Source organism: Schistocerca cancellata, chromosome 3 (genome assembly GCF_023864275.1).
Source record: "Schistocerca cancellata isolate TAMUIC-IGC-003103 chromosome 3, iqSchCanc2.1, whole genome shotgun sequence".
Taxonomy (NCBI): Eukaryota; Metazoa; Arthropoda; class Insecta; order Orthoptera; family Acrididae; genus Schistocerca; species Schistocerca cancellata.
In genome coordinates this window covers 109,889,389-109,903,597 of record NC_064628.1, presented here as the reverse complement: position 1 = coordinate 109,903,597, position 14,209 = coordinate 109,889,389, and the positions used below count along the sequence as shown (strand labels likewise).

Sequence of the window (14,209 nt, the reverse complement as noted above, 5' to 3'; positions counted from 1 at the left end):
TGGGGTGTAGAATGTCGCTTAAAATTCACTTTTTACATTCTCACCTTGGTTTATCTAGGGAAAATTTAGGAACCATAAGCGATGAGCGGGGTCTCCGCTTTCACTACGATATTTGTTCAATGAAGCACCGTTATCAAGGTCACTGGAACCCTTTGGTGACGGCGTACCACAGTTTGGGTCTTGTTAGGGAGAGTTATGTAACGGAAAACTAAAGGAGAGCACCGTTTTGTCACACTTTTCATATTCCAAAGAAAATTAAAGCTGAAAATAAGTTGTGAGGTAGTTGAGACCTTCTATTGGCATTATGTCCATATACATGGTATTCCTCTAAGAGCCGTGAGGCACATTTTTTCTGGTCTTTCGTCAGATACTTGCAATTATATTTTTGCCACATATAGCTGGAGTCAGCCCAAACAAATACTGCTCGTCTTTCATGCAACTCCCGGCATAGACGTAAAGCGTCGGCTTGTTTCTTGTTACAAATAAAGCGATTTTTGAAGTGGGATTTTGCGTCCTCATTAGACAGCGCGGTCCCAAAGTAGTCTAACACGATATTAGTTTGCACCAACAGGGACAGTAAAACACGAGGAATAACGAGTATTCCAGCAGCGACATCACCGCCGTGTCTCCCGTTGGCTGCTACCGTTATGCAGAAGCGCCGTGCTCGGTCGCTGTTGAAGTATGGATTATTATTTATGTTCTATCGTTCCTGTTAATATACATCGAATATTGCACTAGACTGATCTGGTAGCACTCTATCGAATTGGCATATAAAACCCCGATTTAAAAATCATTTACTTTGAAACGTGAAACAAACCGACAAATTCCGTCGATGCTAGGCGTCACATGAATGACGCGATGAGCAGTATTTGTTTAGGCTGACACAAGCTACATGATGCAAAGACGAAATTGCAAATACATGCAGAAAGCTAGAGAAAATGTGCTTGTGGACTCGAAGCAGAGACACCCTTACACATATTAAACAGTAAATTGGTTCAAATGGCTCTGAGCACTATGGGACTTAACACCTGAGGTCATCAGTCCCCTAGAATTAGAACTACTTAAACCTAACTAACCTAAGGACACCACACACATCCATGCCCGAGGCAGGATTCGAACCTGTGACCGTAGCGGTCGCGCGTTTCCAGACTGAAGCGCCTAGAACCGCTCGGCCACAGCAGCCGGCATTAAATAGTATGCAGTTCCAAATTTCTGAATATTTATTTCTTCTTTGTTTTGAATCTGTCAATGTTTGCAAGTACTGTTTTTGGTTTTGCCGTATATCTACGAGATGTGACGCGACAGCGAAAAAGATGATTCTGCCATTGAATTCAGAGGAGCCTACTTTCAAACCAGCTGCAGGAAAAAAGTTTAAATAAAGTAACTAGTCTAAGCATTTATCTCAACATGCAACTAGAAAATTTTCCACGGCAACCTGTAGTCTTCAGTACTAACTTGAAGTAAAATTACAAGTATTAACAACTCAATGGCTACCTACAAGTAGGGCAGGAAGATAAAAATGTTTCAACAGGATATTTTCTTACTGTACTTCGTCGCCAGAAACGTTCACCACATCATCTCTACAACAGCCTAAATTTTTAGAACGTAAAGCCTGGTTCACCTATGTTAAATTCTAAATCGTTCTTTATGTAAGAGGGAGATCTTACGCAGCGTTCTTCATGGACCAAATCGATTTCTTGTATCGTAGCCAGCATCTAGAACGTTCACTTCGACAATATGCTTAACAACAGTAATTCGCTGTTTGTAGGACAACAGAAATGTAAAGACAGCATTTTTATACGTTATCATTGTTCAGTGATACCAAAACTACACTACTGGCCATTAAAATTGCTACACCAAGAAAAAATGCAGATGATAAACGAGTATTCATTGGACAGATACATTATACTAGCACTGACATGTGATTACATTTTCACGCAATTTGGGTGCATAGATCCTGAGAAATCAGTACCCAGAACAACCACATCTGGCCGTTATAACGGCCTTGATACGCCTGGGCACTGAATCAAACAGAGCTTGGATGGCGTGTACAGGTACAGCTGCCCATGCAGCTTCTACACGATACCACAGTTCATCAAGAGTAATGACTGGCGTATTGTGACGAGCCAGTTGCTCGGCCACCTCTGACCAGACATTTTCAGTTGGTGAGATTTGGAGAATGTGCTGGCCAGGGCAGCAGTCGAATATTTTCTGTATCCAGAAAGGCCCGTACAGGACCTGCAACATACGGTTGTGTATTATCCTGCAGAAATGAAGGGTTTCGCAGGGATCGAATGAAGGGTAGAGCCACGGATCGTAACACATCTGAAATGTAACGTCCACTGTTCAAAGTGCCCGTCAATGCGAACAAGAGGTGACCGAGACTTGTAACCAATGGCACCCCATACCATCACGCCGGGTAATATGCCAGTATGGCGATGACGAATACACGCTTCCAATGTGCGGTCACCGCGATGTCGCCAAACACGGATGCGACCATCATGGGCTGTAAACAGAACCTGGATTCATCCGAAAAAAATGACGTTTTGCCATTCGTGCACCAAGGTTCGTCGTCGAGTAGACCATCGCAGGCGCTCCTGTCTGTGATGCAGCGTCAAGGGTAACCGCAGCCGTGGTCTCCGAGCTGATTGTCCATGCTGCTGCAAACGTCGTTAAACTGTTCGTGCAGATGGTTGTTGTCAAGCAAACGTCCCTATCTGTTGACTCAGGGATCGAGACTTGGCTGCACGATCCGTTACAGCCATGCGGATAAGATGCTGTCATCTCGACTGCTAGTGATACGAGGCCGTTGGGATCCAGCACGGCGTTCCGTATTACCCTGCCGAACCCATCGATTCCATATTCTGCTAACATTCATTGGATCTCGACCAACGCGAGCAGCAATGTCACGATACGATTAACCGCAATCGCGATAGGCTACAATCCGACCTTTATCAAAGCCGGAAACGTGATGGTACGCATTTCTCCTCCTTACACGAGGCATCACAACAACGTTTCACCAGGGAACGCCGATCAACTGCTGTTTGTGTATGAGAAATCGGTTGGAAACTTTCCTCATGTCAGCACGTTGTAGGTGTCGCCAACGGCGCCAACCATGTGTGGATGCTCTGAAAAGCTAATCATTTGCATATCACAGCATCTTCTTCCTGTCGGTTAAATTTCGCGTCTGTAGCACGTCATATTCGAGGTGTAGCAATTTTATTGGCCAGTAGTGTAGAAAATCTTCCACGGCAACCTGTAGTATTCAGTACTAACTTGAAGTAAAATTACAAGTATTAGCAACTCAATGGCTACCTATAATTAGGGCAGGAAGACAGAAATGTTTCATTAGGATATTTTCTTGCTGTACTTCGTCACCAGAAACGTTCACCATAACATCTCTACAACAGCCTAAATTTTTAAAACTTAAAGCCTGGTTCACCTATGTTAAATTCTAAATCGTTCTGTTAAGTAAGAGAGAAATCTTACGCAACGGCCTGAATGGACCGAATTGATTTGTTGTTTCGTGGTCAGCACCTAGAACGTTCACTTCGACAATATGGTTAACAACGGTAATTCGCTATTTGTAGGACAGAAGAAATGTAAAGACAAAGGAACTTCCTGGCAGATTAAAACTGTGTGCCGGACCGAGACTCAAACTCGGGACTTTTGCCTTTCGCGGTTATGTGCTCTACCATCTGAGTTACCCAAGCACGACTCACGCCCCCTCCTCACAGCTTTACTTCTGCCAGTACCTCGTCTACTACCTTACAAATTTTACAGAAGCTCTCCTGTGAACCTTGCAGAACTAGCACTCCTGAAAGAAAGGATATTGCCGAGACATGGCTTAGCCATCGGTCTGGGACACAGTTTTAATCTGCCAGGAAGTTTCATATCAGGGCACACTCCGCTGCGGAGTGAAAATCTCATTCTGGAAACATCCCCGAGGCTGTGGCTAAGCCATGTCTCCGCAATATCCTTTCATTCAGGAGTGCTAGTTCTGCAAGGTTCGCAGGAGAGCTTCTGTAAAGTTTGGAAGGTAGGAGACGAGGTACTGGCGGAAGTAAAGCTGTGAGGACGGGGCGTGAGTCGTGCTTGGGTAGCTCAGATGGTAAAGCACTTGCCCCCGAAAGGCAAAGGTCCCGAGTTCGAGTCTCGGACCGGCACACAGTTTTAATCTGCCAGCAAATTTCAATCAGCGCACACTCGGCTGCAGAGTGAAAATCTCATTCTGGAACGTAAAGACAGCACTTTTATTAAGTTTTCACTGATCAGTGATACCAAAACTAGATGACCTTAACTACACTGGTGCGGAACTCCCTTGTAAAACATCTGGAATATTGCTGTGCAACACTGTGGAACAGGACACGTGCCTACGTCAGTACTGTGGCACGCTGCTGCTAAAGTGAGTGGACAACGAGACAGCGTACCTGGAGGCGTATCCTGCTCTGCTGCTGTTGCAGCAGCTGCTGCTGCTGGAGCTGTTGCTGCTGTTGGAGCTGCTGCCGCTGCTGCAGGCGCAGCTGGTACAGCTTGGTGAGGTCGGTGCGCCGGTCGCTCTGCGCCTCCGCTGGAGACACCTTGTTGTGCGTAGCGACGGCGGGGCTGTACACGGGAGACGGCCGCGCACCCACCGATGCCGCCGTCGGTGCTCCCGCAGAGTTACTGTTCACACGTAACACGACATTGGATACATACAGAGCACGTCGCAAGCATGACATTTCACTCATCGGGGATGCGGTCAATGTTTCGTAAAAAGTGTAACATACTGAAACATGATGTTCGACAAATGATTGTAGCAAGCGTGTGTTTCTATCTAATCTTATAACATACTCCACGAAGTGCGCTCTTTTTAAATATAACCACACGTACGAGATTAAGTATATTTCACAGATGAGGAAACGGGTGGATCTAAAAGTTAATAAAACTTTTAAAAAAATGACGATATACAGCAAATCTGCTTGATTCTTACGATGCGAGCGAACTGACGCATTGTGGAAACGACTCAGTTTTAATTTTTTATAGTCATCACAGCCGCGCCGAGTGGCCGCGCGGTTAGAGGCGCCATGTCACTGACTGTGAGGCCCGTCCCGCCGGAGGTACGAGTCCTCCCTCGGGTATGCATGTGTGTGTTGTTCTTAGCATAAGTTAGTTTAAGAAGTGTGTAAGTCTAGGGACCGATGACCGTAGCAGTTTGGTGCCGGCCGAAGTGGCCGTGTGGTTAAAGGCGCTGCAGTCTGGAACTGCAAGACCGCTATGGTCGCAGGTTCGAATCCTGCCTCGGGCATGGATGTTTGTGATGTCCTTAGGTTAGTTAGGTTTAACTAGTTCTAAGTTCTAGGGGACTAATGACCTCAGAAGTTGAGTCCCATAGTGCTCAGAGCCATTTGAGCCTTAGCAGTTTGGTCCCTTAGAAATTCACACAAATTTGAACATTTTATAGCCCGCATCTCGTGGTCGTGCGGTAGCGTTCTCGCTTCCCACGCCCGGGTTCCCGGGTTCGATTCCCGGCGGGGTCAGGGATTTTCTCTGCCTCGTGATGGCTGGGTGTTGTGTGCTGTCCTTAGGTTAGTTAGGTTTAAGTTGTTCTAAGTTCTAGGGGACTTATGACCACAGCAGTTGAGTCCCATAGTGCTCAGAGCCATTTGAACCATTTTGTACATTTTATAGTCATCACTTGTTTAATTGGCTGGATGTTGTCGTAGACAGTTCCCCATTTTGGGTCATTACTCATTTGATTAGTTCGATGCGGCCTCTCCCATCTTCCCTTCCAAGCTCTCCATCTCAGAACAGAACTTATTTCTAACGTTCTCATTTATCTGTAGGATGCATTCCAGTCTCTGTTTTCACCCAGAATTTTTACCCTTGACAACTCTTTCTAAAACCAGGAATTTTTTACCCTTGCCCTATTACTCTGCTATTTTCCTGTGGGTGATTTCAACGTATTCCGTTTCTCGTGACTTCTGATTACTTATTATGTGATCAGGCCACATGATTTTAAACATCGCTTTAGGTCACCGCACTTCAAATGTTTCGATTCTCGTTTCCGATTTTTTTACAATCCTTGTTTTATCTCCGTACAATGAAATGTTCTCATACGTACATTCTCAGAAATGTTGTTTCTCAAATTAAGGTCTGTTTTCGACATTAGTAGATTCGTTTTGCAAAGCACGACTGTCTTTTCCTGTGCTAGTATTCTTAGTCCTCGATGCTTCGTCTGCCACGCATTTCTTTCCCGCTCTTGTGGTAATCTTCTCTCATCTCTTCGTAAGTGCTAGACCCAGTCCTCAGCTCCCCATCTAGCGGTTAACGTTGGTGCCGCTATAGACTGGCGTTACTTATTCGATTCTTTTCCGGGTCGACATTTTCTCTGATCAGGAAGTAGGTGTTTGTGGTTGCAGTACCATTTCATCTCATTATCGTCCACGCACAACTCGCGGAAGTGACGTTAAAGAGAGAGACTTCCAGTAGGCGACGGATGTGCCCCAAAAACGATCTATCGGCGAATAACTACACTGCACAACAGAATTAAAGGATCACTTTTTCGAAACTTCGTAATTGTTTCCCATTGCAATGTACAAGTTTGAAATTATGCTCAAACATGCCTACAGTCTTCCTCTGTAATCACACAAAAGTTGGGCACCTTGCGACGTCACCCTGGAGCTCGGCTACGCTTCAAGCGGCAAAGTGTACACATCTGCGAAGAGGTCACACCGCCGTGGACGTGTGACGCGACGAGTACGTCGTCACCCCCTCTTACCCACAAAATGGTTCAAATGGCTCCGAGCACTATGGGACTTAACATCTGAGGTCATCAGTCCCCTAGAACTTAGAACTACTTAAACCTAACTAACCTAAGGACATCACGCACATCCATGCCCGAGGCAGGATTCGAACCTGCGACCGTAGTAGCAACGCGGTTCCGGACTGAAGCGCCTGGAACCGCTTGGCCACCGCGACCGGCTCGTACCCACATTTCACCCCTTCTGTTGACGCCTCTGCTATCGAGGTATGTTATGGGTGCCGGGAAAAATGTTTCAGACACACCGTCGCTCAGAATCGCCACCACAAGGCATCAGAAGATGGCATAAAGGGTACCAATGAAACCACCCCTCTCCTTGGGATCTTGACTTCCACACGTTTCGCGGTCGGAAATAATAGTTCTCGAGGCAATGACCTACAGGACGACGTCCTTGTCAACCTCTGACGCACCTGCCATCCTTTCTCTAACGACATTGTGGGCCTGTATCCCCATTGAACGTGATCGTGCCTCTTTGGAATGCAGCGCGACTACAATTATTGCCGCTTCAGACCACAGTCAGATTTCGTCGTATGGTTTTGAACTGTCCCTAGAGGTTCCAACCTATAAACGGGAGCAAAAATTACGGTCGAACCGCCCTCCGAAGGGATGCAATCAAATTCAGTGGGGATGCAGAACGTCCAGGGGTGTCAGCGGTTTCCATATTCTCATCTATAGACTTCAGTGCTTCGTCAAATCATATTTAACCAGTCCATTTAATTTTTGACTTTCTTCGATAGCTCTACACTTAAAATATTTTCAATTTCTTCTTCTTTGCATTTTCTATGTTTGACTTTTCTCATCCATGCAAACGAACTCTTTCAAGAACTTCTTCCTCATTTCTTGGTCGAAGTAAACTGAAGAGCCAAATAAACTGATACACCTGCCTAATATGGTGTAGATCCCCTGCGAGCACGCAGAAGTGCCGCAATACGACGTGGCATGAACTCGACTAATCCTTGAAGTAGTGCTGGAGGGAACTGATACCATGAATCCTGCTGGGCTGTCCACAAATCCGTAAGAGTGCGAGGGGCTGTAGATCTCTTCCGAATAACACATTGCAAGGCATCCCAGATAGGCTCTATAATGTTCATGTCTGAGGACTTTGGTGGCCAGCGGAAGTGTTGAAACTCAGAAGACCTTTCCTGGAGCCACTCTGTAGATATTCTGGACGTGTGGGGTGTCGCATTGTCCTGCTGGAATTGCCCTAGTCCGTCGGAATGCACAATGGGCATGAGTGGATGCAGATAACCAGACAGGATGCTTACCTACGTCTCACCTGTCAGAGTCGTATCTTGACGTGTCATGGGTCCCATATCACTCCAACTGCACACGCCACGCACCATTAGGAGCCTCCACCAGCTTGAACAGTCCCCTGCTGACATGCGGACGCCATGGATTCATGAGGTTGTCTCCATCCTCTCGATACAATTTGAGAGGAGACTCGTCCGAGCAGGCAACATCTTTGCAGTAATCAACAGTCAAGTGTGGGTGTTGACGGACCCAGGCGAGGCGTAAAGCTCTGTGTCGTGCATATATGAAGGGTACACGAGTGGGCCTTCGGCTCCGAAAGCCCGTATCATTGATGTTTCATTGAATGATTCGCACGTTGACACTTGTTGATGGTCCAACTTTGGAATCCATAGCCATTTCCGGAAGGGTTGCACTTCTGTCACATTGAACGGTTCGCTTCAGTCGTCACTGGTCCCGTTCTCGCAGAATCTTTATCCACCGCAGCGATGTCGGAGATCCGATTGTTTACCGGATTTTTTGTATGCATGGTATACTCGTGAAACGGTCATACGGGAAAATCCCAAATCCCTCGCTACCTCTGAGATACTGTGTCCCATCGCTCGTGCGCTGACTATAACACCAAGTTCAAACTCAATTAAATCTTGATAACCTGCCATTGTAATAGCAGCAACCGATCTAACTTATATAGGGGTTGCCGACGGCAGCGCCGTATTCTGCCTGTTTACATATCTCTGTATTCGAATACGCATGCCTATACCGGTTTATTTGGAGTTTCAGTGTATAATACTATTAGGTTAGTACATACACTGAGGTGATAAAAGCTGGGTGTACCTCCTAATATCATGCTGGACCTTCTTTCGCTCGGGGTAAATACTGAGCCATGCTGCTTCTATAGCCGTCCATAATTGCCACAGCGTTGCCGGTGTAGGATTTTGTACACGAACAGACCAATCGCGAACAGTTGTGCCCCGAAGACATCACGCAGTGTCATCCATAAAAATTCCATCAATGAACGGCTGCAAATAGTCTTCAAGTAATTCAACTTAACAACTTTCAGTCCACAGTCGGTTCAGTTGCAACAGAGGGCCCAATCCATTCCATGCAAACACAGCCCACACAATTATGGAGCTATCACCAGCAGCACAGTGCCCTGTGGACAAGCTGGGTCCATGGCTTCGTGGGTTCTCCACCGCACTCGATCCGTATCAACTGAAATCTGGACTCATCTGACTAGACCACGGTTTTTCAGTCGACTACAGTCCAACTGATATGGTCACGAGCCCAGGAGAGGCGCTGCAGGTAATGTCCTGCTGTTAGCAAAGGCAGTCGCGTCGGTCGTCTGACGCCGTAGGCCATTAACGCCAAATTTTCCGACGCACTTTTCTAACGGATACGTTCATCGCACGTCCCAAATTGATATATGCGGCTGTTTCCTGCTGTGTTGCTTGTCTGTTAGCACTGCAACTCAACGCAAACGCTGCTGCTCTTGGTCGTTAAGTGAAGGGCGTCGGTCACTGCTTTGTTCGCGGTGAGAAGTAATTCCTGAAATTTGGTATTCTCGACACACTCTTGACACTGTGGATCTCGGAATAGTGAATTCCCTAACGATTTCGAAAATTCAATGTCTCATGCGTCTAGCTCCAACCACCATTTTGCATTGGAAATCTGTTAATTCCCGTCGTGGAGCCGTAACCACACCGGGAACCTACTGATATGAATCATCTAAGTAAATTGAGAGCTGTGCCATGACACCATCGCCATCTGCATACGTACCATCGCATTACTTTTGTCATATCATTGTAGTCATCAATAATATATTCTCCCTCACTATTTACAGCAGTCTGCCAACGCTGGGGTTATTTTTCGATTCCGCGACTGTAGAACTAATGTGGTTTTGAGGCAAAGAACTCGTCGAGCCATGTTTGGAGCCATTTTCATCCGGAAAGGATGTTTCTTGGTCGTTATTCGAGAGAGAAACCGGAAAAGGTGAAAATTTGGGGGTGCAATATCAGGTGAATAAGATGGGTACGGAATGACTTCCGAACCCAATTTCCGTATAGTGTTTTGGTCAGTCTATCGGAATGCGGGCGGGCGTTATCGCGGAGTAGCAATCACTTCACGCAGTCTCTCTGGTCGTTGTTCTTGGATTGCGTCTGCAAGACGTCTCAGTTGTTGACAACAAATTCAGCACTGATGGTTACACCTCGAGGAAACAATTCGTAGTAAACAACGCCATCAGAGTTCCACCAAATTCATGACATTATCTTTTGTGGAAGCGCATTAATCCTTGTACGGGGATTAGCTCCTTTGTTTGGGCTCAACCATTCGTATTGATGACGAGCAAGCAGAGATGCACATAAGGCCATCTGCTGATTTTTGTGATGCGATATCCGTACACTCGATCTTTTAACTTTCCCCATTGCACGCAAATGTCGCACGATGGGGAAATGATTATTTTATCACAACTGCCAGTTTTCGTGTACGCTGGTGTCTATCATTGTGAATCAATGTGTTTAAACAATCTTTATCAAACCCTGAAGGTCTTCCTGGGAGTGATCAGCCAGTAATGTCAAAAGGATCCTGCTTGAAACGAGAAAAACCATTTTCTTGCCGTGCTTTCTCCAACGGCGCTATCCCCATAGGCGCAAATGTTTCTGACTGCCTCCGACGCTATCAACATTCTACTGAGCTCAAACAGAATAATATGTCGTAAACGTTCGGATTTCTCCACTTGAGACTCCATTGTCTAGCGCCCACGGCTCTACTCGTTATCTCCAAATGACAAAATGACAATAGGAAAACTCAAAAAGCAATAGTGAACTACTATTTAAAAAATGACAATCGATAAGTAAACCCATAGCAGACGGAATATCAACATACAAAACGAAAACTTATGTACCAACTTAGCAGCAGAGCTGTAATACTGAAGGATGCTTTCTTCGCTTGAGCCAACCGTCTACTGCATCTTCGTATTTAGGCCGTTCATACAACAATCTTCCAAATTTTAATGTTAAGGAAGTTTTTTTCTCCTATCTATTACTCTTCATCATCTCTGTTTTTGTTCATTTTTTAGGGTCCCGTACCTCAGTCGGTAAAAACTGAACCCTTATAGGAGCACTTTGTTGTCCGCCTGTCTGTCTGTCCGACTTTTAAAATCTTTTTTTCTCAGGACCGGGTAGAATATCAAGCTGAAATCAGTTTATCCCATTAAGGTCAACGGTCCCTTGGCAGTTGAATATGTGCAAACTTCTAAGTCAAGGCAGTCAAAAGATACTGCCATTTCTGTCATATATTTTGACTGTCGCTAACTCAGTGATCAGAACCTATAGGGTACTTCCTGATGGTCTAAAACCATCATTATTTCACTGTACACGTAAAGGACAAAAATTCAAAAACTGTTAATTTTTAGTTATGTCACATGAAAAAACTATTTCTTTTGTCATTTGCTATCCGACTTCTAACTTGAAATCAAAAAATTCTCGATAATCTTGGAATCCCTGGGACTGATACCTTGCGAGTATCAAAGCCGAATAGACGCAAAAATGGTCGAGACTCTCAGTTCCCGGAATGGATGAAGTCTTTACATACATAATTAAATCTTTACGGAACCCTCAATGGGCGAGTCCAATTTCATCTGGGCAATTTAGTTTCTTTAAGGCTTGTTCCCGGCTACCAGAAGACCTATAATGTCTCCAACCCTTAGCACTTCTCTCTGTTTCCCAAGGACATTCATTCATGTTTCGGAATTTTCTTTCACTTCCATTACAGCTTCGTTGATGTACAGATATTTTTTCTCCTCTGTTGCAATTTATTACGAAAGGTAGCGAAAACATTGCTTCAAGTAAGACAAACCACTACACAAGGGACTGATAGCGGTAGCTGAAATATTGGACATATTTTTCATGTATGTTTTACGAAAAAACTGTGGTCAATAGAGCTTGCGTTGCTACAGTGTACTGCCTTTAATAATAAAATGTCAGTAGAAATACTGCCCACCTGGAGCAATTTGGTGCCTGTGTGACACAGCCAGGCTGTCCGAAAGAGACTTTCAGTTGTATTGAGGCTGTTGTTTGTGGTATTTTTTCTGTTCGTCTTTCGATTTAGTGGATGGTCCCGATCCATTTCCGAGAGGTATTCTTTACAGATGACAGATGTTCTCAGAGAAACTGAGTCCGAGTTTCCGGTCTTTGAAACACACTCACTGACATTTCTTGAGAAATTACGTCGTGTTACTTGACGGCTCTGGGCTCTGAAGTGGACATTAAAAAGGTGGGGCGAGTGGTGTGCGACACACATACCCTTTTCAGTAGTGCCAGAATGCACAATTTCAAGTTCCAGACTCGCGTATCACAGGTCTGCAAATAAAAAACCGCGCAGGATCATTACAATTTTTTTATAGATTTGGACTTCATAAAACCGAAAAAAATTCCAAAAAAATTCCATCACGTTAATTTGTTCGTGACGCCAAGTTTTTGTTTATATTTAGCGTGATATTTAGTATCATCTTTTAATTGAAAAATCGATCTTAAAATTAAGATTTCTGGTATGAATTCTATCAATTAAAGCTATATTGAGCAACAAACGAAAAGTAATTATTAATGGTTGGGGAGAGTGGTGTTACGGGGAGGCAAAAGATCGCAAGATCGTATGGAAGCAGATTAAATTGAGGAATACTATTGGTCAGGTTGAGCATGTTACGGGGTTTCATCTGTGGTACTAGCAATAAATATGAAAAACCCCATTGTTGCATCAGATAATGTTTCATCGAGCTAAATAAGTTCACTATCTTGCTGGTCATCTAACGGCGCACTCAATTTGCACCCAGGATTATAACGCTGCTGTGCTTGTGTTCTTATTTCTGGAATCTGGCTCACTGAGGATGTGTTATTTCTCTGGGTAGTTTTTGCTGTGTTTGTGGTGACTAAACAGTGAAAATTCAACAATGAAATGTGAGTTTGTGAAAAAAAATTATTTTACGTAATTCAGATTGAAACTTGGAGATGAAGACAAAGCAGGGGCTCTGCATAAGGTGGGCTCAGCATAAGGTACGCAGAAAATGCGACGAAGGTCTTCGTTAATGGTTTAAGGGTTAAAAAAGACTGATTTCGTTTTGGCATTCATATGATATGGCGTGAACAGAAAAATCACACAACTGACTGCTACTTCTGTCGGTACATGCGAAAGGATTTAACAAAAATAAATAAATAAATAAAAAGAAAAAAAATTACCGTACCCTTGACTCAGCTATTCGTCCAGTGTCCCATGTCTCTGAAACAACAGTTCGACAGCCACCTAATACAGATGACATCCTGAGTGAGTCAGAATATTCAAATTAGCTTCTCAGGACGAATCTAGCTTAGATTTCCTTCTTGACGACGGACCCAATTTTTTTTTCTTAGAGTGAGCTCAACTATCTAGTGGGAGACTAAGGACTGTAAAAAGATGCATCCGAATTACTAGGATGAAGGTTAAAAAACAAAAACCTGCTCTCATCTGGGACCTTGTTTACGTGGTACAAGCATCGTAAAGGAAATCTACTCAGTTTTTCTCCAAAGAGAGATATCTGGTTTATTGCAGTGATGTTGATGTTCTTAGTCTGAAACAGAATCTGAGTGATCAGACGTTTCACTGATTCCTCGAAAGCTAGCCTCATAGAAAGCAATCTTGCTATTTGATGGATTTGCATCTGTGCCTGTGGGCCACTCGTTTCATATGCTAGAAAACTATTATGACCTGGCTATGATTCTTGAGAAAATAAAATATCAAGAGCGTCAATGAATGGTTTGCGGAGGTTTCAAAATATTAACAACTTTGTTGCGTCAGCAGGGGCATTATACGAACTATCCTTGCTTTTTTGTGTATTGTATAGTAGAGCCAGACAGCTGCAATGGACAAAAACTGACTGGTCACTACGAGATGGTTTTTCGCGAGTGAGATAACCGTTATCAATACCACCAGAAAAAGTTTTATTACTACTTCTTCATATTAAATTTGGGCTCATAAAGCAGTTTGTCAAATAACTGACAACTGATGGAGACTGTTTCAGATATCTGTGTTCTAAGTTGCGGTAAGCGTTTCAAGCCAAGTTGAAAAAGACAGATTTCACTGGCTCTGACATAAGAAATCTTTTATCTGATCACCTTCTTTTTGGAACAG

At 44.3% G+C, this 14,209-nt stretch overlaps 1 protein-coding gene across 1 annotated transcript in view; it reads right to left on the bottom strand.

The window, feature by feature from the left end:
• LOC126176055 (uncharacterized) overlaps nucleotides 1–14,209 on the bottom strand; it is a 186,368-nt gene that overhangs the window by 88,929 nt on the left and 83,230 nt on the right. The window contains exon 4 of the mRNA XM_049923187.1: nucleotides 4,431–4,665. Within this exon, the coding sequence (XP_049779144.1) occupies nucleotides 4,431–4,665 (235 nt within the window). The remainder of the gene's footprint in view (nucleotides 1–4,430; nucleotides 4,666–14,209) is intronic.